Source organism: Lissotriton vulgaris, unplaced genomic scaffold (genome assembly GCF_964263255.1).
Source record: "Lissotriton vulgaris unplaced genomic scaffold, aLisVul1.2 SCAFFOLD_2360, whole genome shotgun sequence".
Taxonomy (NCBI): domain Eukaryota; kingdom Metazoa; phylum Chordata; class Amphibia; order Caudata; family Salamandridae; genus Lissotriton; species Lissotriton vulgaris.
In genome coordinates, this window is record NW_028254721.1 from 366,402 (window position 1) to 376,668 (window position 10,267).

The 10,267-nt window shown below is 41.4% G+C and overlaps 1 protein-coding gene across 3 annotated transcripts in view; it reads left to right on the plus strand.

Annotated features, from left to right (window-relative positions):
* The window catches only part of LOC147659452 (glomulin-like), a 182,275-nt gene extending 172,352 nt beyond the window's left edge, over positions 1-9,923 (plus strand). For all 3 annotated transcript variants that reach the window (XM_086951748.1, XM_086951749.1, XM_086951750.1), the window contains one exon: positions 9,732-9,923. In XM_086951748.1, coding sequence (XP_086807874.1) covers positions 9,732-9,923 — 192 coding nt within the window. The remainder of the gene's footprint in view (positions 1-9,731) is intronic.
* Positions 9,924-10,267: the final 344 nt, after the last annotated feature.

Genomic DNA, 10,267 nt, shown 5'->3' on the forward strand with positions numbered 1-10,267 from the left:
TCCAGGTAAGTATACTCTCGCGAGATTTCTGCTAAAATCAGTCTAGAATGTCATTAATTTCTTGTTGCGTAAAGTCCTCCAAGCTCTCAAGAGCCACCCCTAGGGAATGACCAAGACCAGCCTGCAACTTTGTTCGATGTATCGGTTGCGCCTGCACTTCCCTGCGCACTTCTGATTTGTCTTCGTCTCAAGCTTTGACAGGCTCTGCTCTGTTATTTTCCTCTTCACCTGATCCTGAAAACTCAGAAGAGTCCCAGATATTTCCATCCCACTTTTCAGGATCCCAATCAAGCCCTGCCTTCGCAATAACTACACGCACCTTTCTGCTGTTAACTCTGCCTCTCCTATGTCTGTATTTATATTTAGCAATGCGTACCGCAGCTCTTTCTGCTACAGTCTAGTAAGTTTCTAACTTGTCTGCAAATAGTTTGTTCTGACATCTTAACAGCATGTTAGCATTCTTTACTTCCACATATTGTTTTTCAAATTCTTTACACTCGCGCTGTAATTTCACATATTTTTCATGTACTAATCTGTAAGCGTTTAGTAAAATCCATCCCCTTCATCCTAATATAGGAAGCTCTTCTCCCTTCACTACCGGCACTTTCTGTAAACATGACACCAGCTGAGCCGGTTCAGCTTCAAGCAAACACAAATTCCAGTTTTCACTCAAACCAGTCGAATTAGCCCATTCATGAGCCAGTACTCCATACGGAGTTGATTCCCAACCGGGAATCTCTAAAGGCAATTGAAACTCAGATTTTGTTTTCCTAGAAAACATAATTTAGCTTTTCTTTGAAATTCACTCAGCCTCAATTTTATAATTGTCACGACGCCAAAATATCATCGATTTCCCCTACACACTCTCCACCCGACGATCCTGTGAGTCCGACGCCAAGATGTAATGACTGCTATTTTTCTTTCTTTCGCGTGTTATAGCCAGTTATGAAAAGCTATGGAGTCATTACTCATCACAGTCCCTTCTCAGAGTGCCTAAAACACCACACTTTTAGAATGTCTGTCTGAGAAATAAATAATATTAACAACTAAAGACACTATAGATCATGGCTCCGAGGGTATGTATAGCAACGTCTCTCGACGAATCAGCAACGTCTCCCGACAAATCAGCAACATCTTACGAAGATTCAGCAACGTCTTATGACGAATCAGCAACATCTTACGACGAATCAGCAACGTCTTCCGACGAATCAGCAATGTCTCCCAACGAATCAGCAACGTCTCCCGACGAATCAGCAACGTCTCCCGACGAATCAGCAACGTCTTACGACGAATCAGCAAAGTCTCCTGACGATAAACGAGTACCTACTCGAGCAACGCACCCTGGTGCGAATCAGCAACGTCTTCCGACGATCAACACGCATCTGCACGAGCAACACCTTCCGGTGAAAAATCAGTACATACCTCCTACACTATGTTGGGTTGGTCTACTAACAATTTAGACACTCCTGCTTAGGAGCCGATTTCCCTTCCGTATCTACAATTACCCATTAGAGGGGAAATAACCCATCCCTCTGTGAGAACTTGGTAAAAAAGGGGCCCGACCTTCCTTCACAAAGAGTAAGGACAAATTACATATTCCAATGGTCTTTATTACATGATCACGGAATGACAAGGAAGAAGAAATAACTAAACATTAGCACATACATATACATAGAACCTGACATACATTAGACATACATGGAACACCTCACCATATTATTAGGCATCTGTAAGCTGAGTAAGGGTCCGATTTGCGCGCTCTATCTGGTTGGGTCAGGACTCTCTGTTCCACAAACACGACTGCACGTCTTAACCGTGATGTTTCACCAGACCACCAAAACCATCAGACCAGCATTTCACCAACTCCCCCTTCTTGGAACCGCTTTCACTAATATAGATTGTAGCCCTCTCTCGAAGCTTCTAGAAGATCCCGCCTGCTGTTCTTATAGAATTCCTGTACCTCCTCGTACCAGGCACACAACAGCAGCTGGGCAAGCGTTTGTTATGGCTCCGGCACGAAGAGAGCACATTCCACCGATAAGAACCGTTCCTTGCTGGTTCACTGCTAGCGAATAACACATTGAAACTAAAACATTGCCTTTCACCTAAAGACGCTCAGCAAGATGGTGTCAGAAAAGAACATGGCATCGCTCGAGCATAGGCCTTTAGGCCCGAAAAAGAGTAAAAGCAGTATATAAGAAGGCATAAAAGCATGGCAAAATAGATAGGCAGACCCTACCAACAGGTGAGGTAAAAGTCGTAAAAAAGAAGAACATCATACGTGTTCAGATGACAGCAGCATATACTGAGATGGTGGTGGGCAACGGTCATAACCGACCCAATCAGTACACATACCTCTGTCATTACAGACCCCAAGCTGATTCCAATGTTCCACCTTTCCTCTTGGAGGTCTCTGTGGAAGATCTGACCAGATGATCTTTCATATTCTTGGCCCTTTTGTATGCAAATAGGGGGAATTCCATGGAGGGATCTATACTCTTGATTATGTGCCAGTGTTTGGTAATAAGGCTGCGAATCTTATTGGTGTGTACACCAAAAGTGGTGACACAAACAATTTTGTTCACCTGTTTTTTGGGTTTGGTAATGATTAATTCATCCCCCGGACAGTACCATGCCCGTTTGAATGATCTCTTGACTATTTTGTTGGGATACCCCCTCAACAATAGTTTGTTTTTCAGTAATTCAGCTTCTTTCATATAGTCCTCCTTTCGTGCACAGTTACGACGCATACGCAAGAACTGGCCAAAAGGCGGACCATCTCTGAGGGCTCTGGGATGTTGACTTTTGTAGGACAGCAATGTGTTCCTCTCGGTAGGCTTCCTATGTAGTGAGGTAAATAATTTGCCATTTGCGTGTTGAATATTCAGATCTAGAAAATCAATGGTGGATTTGTGTAGTGTTGCAGTGAAGGGCAGATGTGTTTGAATTTGATTCAAGTAGGTCACAAATTCTTTGAAGTTGTCTTCACTGCTACTCCAGACCAAAGAAATATTGTCTATGTATCTATGCCAACATTTGATGTTGGAGTGTTGGCGGTTCAGGCTGTTCAGTGCAAAGGTGTGTTCCACATGATTCATGTAAATATTCGCTAAGTTTGGAGCGAAAACTGCCCCCATGCTGGTGCCAGAGCATTGTTGGTATATTGCCCACCTGATACGAAATAGTTGGTCTGTAGTGCCACACGAAGTAATGCAATTACAAATGAAGTGGGAACAGTAAATGATCAAGGTCTGGTATCTAGTAGTTGTTCTATAACTTAGATGCTCTCAAATTGTGGGATGTTTGTGTATAAGGATGAAATGTCTAATGTGGCCAACCAGTCAGTTGCCACATTATACCCCCTCCATGGAGCCACCACTGACTCTTTCACTGGATGCAGTTTATGCATGTGCTATTTTCCTTTTATTTACACCTGTTAGCGATCCATTGCACATAAGATCTGTACACCTCACCTAGGAGCCTATTCATAACTACAGACCTTGCACATCTAGTCCTTGATCTTTTCAATGTACCCCTTGTCCCCATGCTTTCTGGCTCATGACCTCTAACCATGAATAATTGCCATAACAAAAGTTGTATGCACGTGATTTAATAGACTGTACATTTCAGGATTACCTTAACCAAATGTTGTAAAATATCCAATGCCGGGGTACCACACATTTGGTTACAAACATGACTGTTCACTTCTAGGTACACATCCTTCTTACCACCGGCACACCAATATATTACGTATTACCAAAATGTTTGAATAATATGCTGATTTTTTTAAAATGCTGATGACGTAAACAGAATTGAAATAGTGCACTGCTAACTGTGGTATTACTCATCCTTACGAGGTCCGATGTCCAGAGCTCCACACTAGAGCATCATGTATCACCTGTGGCTTGGAATTATGCGTTGTGTACAGTGTTCGTACTTTTTGAAATGTTCTTACCATCAATACAATTTACATAGTCGATCATTATCTGTGAATTACCGGGCCTCAGTAATGGCCTCGTCCCGAGCTCATCATTGTTTCCTTTCCATCTGTGCTCCCTCCCCCTCCCGCACCAAAAACAAGATCGAGCATGCCGCTCTCATTGTTTTCCCTGCGCAAGTACACCCCGCTGCACGGTATTTCCTCGTTTGCGCTGTACCACTGCGGGATTCCCATTTCCTGATTCAACAGTCCGATCCAGACAGACTGTAAGCAGCCATTGAGCGCCGTGCCTAAGGTGAGATACACTATTGTGCTATCCCTCAGTCCCGGTGCCTTGGGTGATTACGTGCCGATCTAGTGCTAACTTGGTGCACACCAATTATGTTCCCACAGGCATTGTCCTTGGTAGTTTTCATCAAATTGCGGAATACATACATTGACGGGCAGCCAGCGGTCGCACTTACAAGCCCCACCGTGGGTTTCCCTCCTGTACCTTGCCATCGAACAGTTCAGCCTAATATCGACTGCTCCTTCACTGTTTTCAGTGGTAAGTACTACCACTTGCCAGGCACTGCATACCAGGTTTTCGTACCGGTTCCTTATCTTATTTCCTTCTCTTTTCTCCCCCCGCGCTATTTTAAACACCATGATAGAGAACCCGGCTGGGTTCACTGTGAGTATTTTACTCTAAGGTTATTCACACAGGGTTGGCACAATTCACCCAGTGTTGGAGCAGACATGATTTAGATAATTACGCCCCTCTAGTGGTCCTTTACTAATTCTTCTAATACATAGTGGTCAAGTCCTAACACTTTTGTTTTCAGCTTTCAGATGTCCCCCATTCCCCTGTTCCTGACGAGACCCCTATCCTCTTCCGGGTCGAAACGCCTTCGACGCTCTATGGAAACGAATCATACAAACAGTGTCTATGAATGTTTATAGTCGCTGAAACATTCTGTTACATTTATCGCTCTAATGGTCGTTTTCCTTGAAAAATACATTCTGTAGAAACCTTGTATATATCTCACTTGATGTCACTTAACTGTTGTTTTGTTTTTTGGTGCTTATAATACACTTGGGACACTTCATTGAAAACAATACAAATTCAGCTACAATATGAACCTTGGTGTCATGAGCTGTGTGTCTCTCTCGCTAGAATATCCCCTTTGAACCCTTAAATTGTTATTGATATTATGTTTTGTACTAATTAATGACCTACATATATTGCTCCAATGGAACCATTGTTTCCTATATAAAGTACGCACCCTGGTTCCTCAGTGAGTAGGGTTCCCTTTTTTTCCTTTTCACTTAGTGTGAGGGACATGTATTAAGGGCAAAAGGCTTTTAAGTGTGTATTGTTCTCACACTGCTAAAGCCTTGAGGCTGGTATTTTGTTACATAGATTCTCACAGATTAACTTAGTAGGCAAGGGTTTTGGTGTTGATGACCCACCCAAACAAAACATGGGCATAGATTATTTGCCTCTGTAATCCTTATTAGGATCTAATAGTAAGGATTTTTTATTGGTTTGACAACTGCATTTGCTACATATTTGTAATTTTATTATGGTATACCTGATGATGGCATTGAACGAAGGCTTTTAACCATATTAGAAGGTCTAATTTGGTTATGGTGACAAGCCAATAATACTAGCTAATGCCTAAATTGGTTTAGTTGGAAAACATTTCCGATGCTATAGAGGTGATCTGTTGCGTATAAAAAGTTATGATAAACACAGTACGGCAGGCGTATTGACTGTACAAATTATAATGTTAAAGTCAATAGGCATTTAAAGGTGGATTATTGTTGCTGTTTTAAATCCTACAGATAGGTATTTTGGTAAATGAAACCTCACTCGTTGTATTTGTAGGGAAGGAATTTGGTGTTATTAACTGCCTCTGACAAACCTTAGGGGAGAAGATTTGCACTGTAATGTTTGCTTGAATCTCTTCTTAGTCTTCAGAGCTGTTTGCCACGATCTTGTAACAAATAAAATCCTTACATTTATATTTATAGCCACATAGAAGGCCTTTGGGTCAGCTCTGTCCTGCCATTGGTCAGTCTGAATGGCATTCAGTCTGCTTCCATCCTTGACAGCATACTGTATGGTGTAATGGTTCAGTCCTTTTCAGTCGTTGGCTCTCTTGCCTTGTGAATGGCTGCATTTTCTGATCACATATGTACATCCAATTGAAAATTAGTGTGTTATACTGTTAGGGCCATTAGACCAGTACTGCAATTTTAAATGTTCTCCTTTTATAGTTGCCCTTTCAGGTTTTTGCTTCTGAACTTTTTACTTTATTTTTCCTTAAGATGTTAAACAACTCTCCAGTCAGTGCTACCATATCTCTTGCTTGCTGCTCATATAACCTGCATTGAGCTGCATCTCACGTTGCATGCTGGTGTCTAAAGTGTTTTATTGTTTTAACATTCCAAGATGGCTAACACTTGGGTTCTAAATGTGGAGGCCATGCTGGAACTTTAAAAAATGATAGACTATTTACAATGCCTCTGAAACATACACACCCGCTGATATTTCTTCTTTCATTATTGCAAGCATATGCCAACCGTGTTTAGATGGCAGCAGGTTTTCTTTTTCTACTTGTATTCTTTAAATTTGTTGTGCATATTTTGTAGAGTTTTGTGGGTTTTGTTGCGATTGTGTCACAGGGTGAATGCAAGAATGAGTCAATGAATGGTTGCATGAGTGCACAAATGAGTGACAGAATACATCTATGGTGACTTATTGAGTGCCTAACACTATCAGTGACACAAGGGGCACTTTCATTCATATGTCAGAACAATTTGCATTGTCAATTCTTTTCTTAATATTTTTTTCCAGCTGCCAAGGCAGCATCTCCTCCCAGACTCTTCCCTTCTATGCCTGTAGTTGCTAGTGATCGTTAGCGGCACAAGACATGCATGTTTCAGCTGGGAGGATTCTACCTCCCTTTAGTGCGTGCATTTTTTCAGCATATAAACATTTTCCTTCTTGCGGCTGATAACTAGGTTCATCAAGAAAAGTTTCCTCATTCTTAAGTTGATACTTTTATTTTTGAGGCTGCATATTGTTTCACAAGCGTCATCTCCTTGCTGATGAAATAATGCAAACCGCTCTCAACAGACACTGGCAAATCTCCATTTATGAGGTTTTTAAATGTCACTTTGAAATACATTGAACACTCTTTCATGATGAGAGCGAGCAGGGCCGGACAGGGACAGAAGCAGGCATGAGCCGCGAAATAAAAGCGTCCCCCATAGCCAGAAAGTGCCCACATTTGTAAATCTTGTTCGCTTCTGAAGGTAAGCAGTGTACGTGTCTTGCAAAGGTGTGTGGGCGACAGTATGCATTTGTGCTTGTTGCAGGTAAGGTTTGTAGTAGAAAACAATAGTTGTATAAAACGCTTACCGGACTCTAAAGCAGGCCCACAAACAACCAGAATATTACCCCACATACTGAGATATCATAACAACTCTTCTATCACTGCCAGATTGCCCCTATAGACAAGCCCGTCCCAGGGAGCGAGATTAAATAAATGCATCATGTAAGGATTTTAGTAATTCCTGCTTTAGAATGAGATTTGATGTTTTTTGATGCACATTTATTTGGTTTTAAATGCATTCTGGGAGAAGCGCAAGTTGAATATGGATCTGTGATTCAGGAGCATCTGTGAAATCCTCTGATGCCGAGTGTCAGCCATCCTGTACTCGAAAACAGAGGGTTAGACACAAAGTTCCTCTCTGCATGAAAACACTGTTTGCACATCTGGCCTCTGCAGTGTGGGCTTGAGGTTCTTGCTCATCACATTATGCGAGTATAAGCTAATGGCGGTGCTGTCTTCCAAGTGCCTGGTGCTTCTGCTCAGGAAAAAGAAGCCAGTCGAGTGTCCAGGGCAGATCTAGCTCCTTTGGTATGAGTAATATCAAGGTTTGGCTTAAGGCAACAACTGACCGTGTAAAATGTGAGGGGAGGACTGTAGACTCTTTCTGTCTGCTGTGTTCTAAGTAGGGGCCACTTCCCCTGTTTTTGCTGCAGTGCAACTACAAATAAGTTCAGATTGGTTCAAACAACTTTAAATTGGTGCACCATGCGGAAACTGGGTCAGTACACCCTATTACTGTCGCGGCTCTGCCCCCCAGCCCAGATCGAACTTGTGCGGTCCTTGAGGTCAGCACATCGGTGTAAGATGGAGCAGCTGCTTTAAACAGCTGCTACACCTTTCACAGTGTAGGTGCCACCCAACCTGCACTTTCAAGTGGGCCCGAGATCCCCTTGCAAGCAAGTGCAGTGAGTGATTGCACCTGCCTGGAGAAGGTGCTAGGGGAGCCCATGGGACCCTGTTTCCCATTTTTAAAGGGCTGCCCTCAAGGGATGTACTTACAGTGTGCCACCTCTTTGTGGTGCACAGTCAGTGCGCCTCTTTGCTTCAGCACCCTCGTCCATAATAGGGTGCGGGTATTAAAGCACAGTGGCTCGATGCAAAGGGGGGAATGCCTTTTACTACAGCAACGCGACTACATGTGCACTGACATTATCTGTATTGTAATGTAGAATCCATTTTATTCCAGATTCCATTTTTTTGTGACTTGGCATGAGCTTGAAAAACATGCTACCCTTTGCTAAACTTGGAATGACTGCAAGGTTTTTATAATTGAGGAAATCATGAGTGTACATGACAAAAAGCTGCTTTACTTAGTATTTAGATTTCATAACTCTCTATATCAATACATTGTCAAATGATAAACCTAACACACGATTGGAGAAATATTAAGAAATGTATGCCACATCTGCCGGGAAGGTGCAGTCACTCACTCACAGCTCCTCCCCTCATGTGATCGTTTTAAAGGTTTCCCAAAGCTCGTTCGGAGGAGGGACTGAGCGGTCATTAAAGTTAATGTACTCGGTAATGGTGCCGTGGAGAAACTCACTGAAGGAGTCCGCTAGTAAGCACCAGGCATTTAAATGGCCGGGGCCTCTGTCTCCACCCGCCAATCTGCTAACGGTCAGTGCTTTGGGAGAATGACTAGAAATCACCCTCTGGAGTTGTGTGTGTGGGAAATGTCTGTCAAGTAAAAAAATAATCAATACAAGAACGGGTGCCATGCAGGGGGTATAATAAGGGTACTTCCCGTCGCCACGATGCTGTAACCACCAGACAACAAGCCCACATACCCCAACCTCTGCAGAAAGTCGCATAAAACACTAAGTTGCACGACCAAACATGGCCATCAGCCATGCCCCCTCCCCATCACGGTTTTTTTCAATGTTTGACTGTTCTGCAGAAAGCTCTTTGAAATAAACCCCTTTTAGGAAAATCTCTGACAATCATGTCTCATTCTTTGTAGAAATGTTGTCTAATATAAAATGAAATTGATATATTTTATGTTGAGTCTATTTGTTGCAGCAAGTGATGTGGAGAGCTACATTCAGTATTGACAGTTTCATACATTTGTTAAAACACGTGCAGTGTTTAATTGATATTTTTGAAAATAATTTGATGCATTTTTTAAATATATAAATCAGTGTTTGTTACTGTCCTGCATTCTGTTGTCATTATTTGATAAAGCAATGGCCTTCTATTTAAAAAGACTGACTGAAATATAACTGTATATGTATGGTAACTGTTACAATTTATTAATTTGCAACTTTTGTTATTCATTTCTTGTGATAGGTTGAGTAAGGCTAGCATAATTTGCTTTAATTTTTTACAATATTTCCTAGTAAAAATAAATTTTCACAAATGTATTTTAATCACTATAAGTATATTATTATGTAAAAATTATTTTTTAGGGTATTTTACTATCTGTAGGAGAACCACTATCCACGGTGTTCCTTCAACATGAAAGAATAAATCACATGACGGATGATGGAGACATTTCTAAAGAAGATGAAAAGTATGCAGCTGAGTCACTGGCTTGCCTTGCATATATTTTGTTTGTACAGCACATCGGTATGGACCACTTTCCAACTGTCCTTGGGTAAGACTGTTTTTCAGTTTTAACCTTTTGCATTGGTATATCTTCAGAAAAATTTAAATAATATATTTGTTTTTAATTCATTTAATTTCAGTAATTATATTGGGTAGATTCATATCATAATTCTGCAAAAGAGCATTCAAATGAACAATTCAAAATACAATTGCTCATGAACATTGTATATAAAACATCAAGGGTAATACATATAATGCAAACCTGATAACCTAAACACATAAAAGTCATTCATAAATTATGCTGAGTGATTGACTTGTGTAACATTCCATTATGGCTGTCTCAAAAACATGTCACAGATAGACCCCTCAAAGTTGTCAAACATTCTCCAAAAGACTC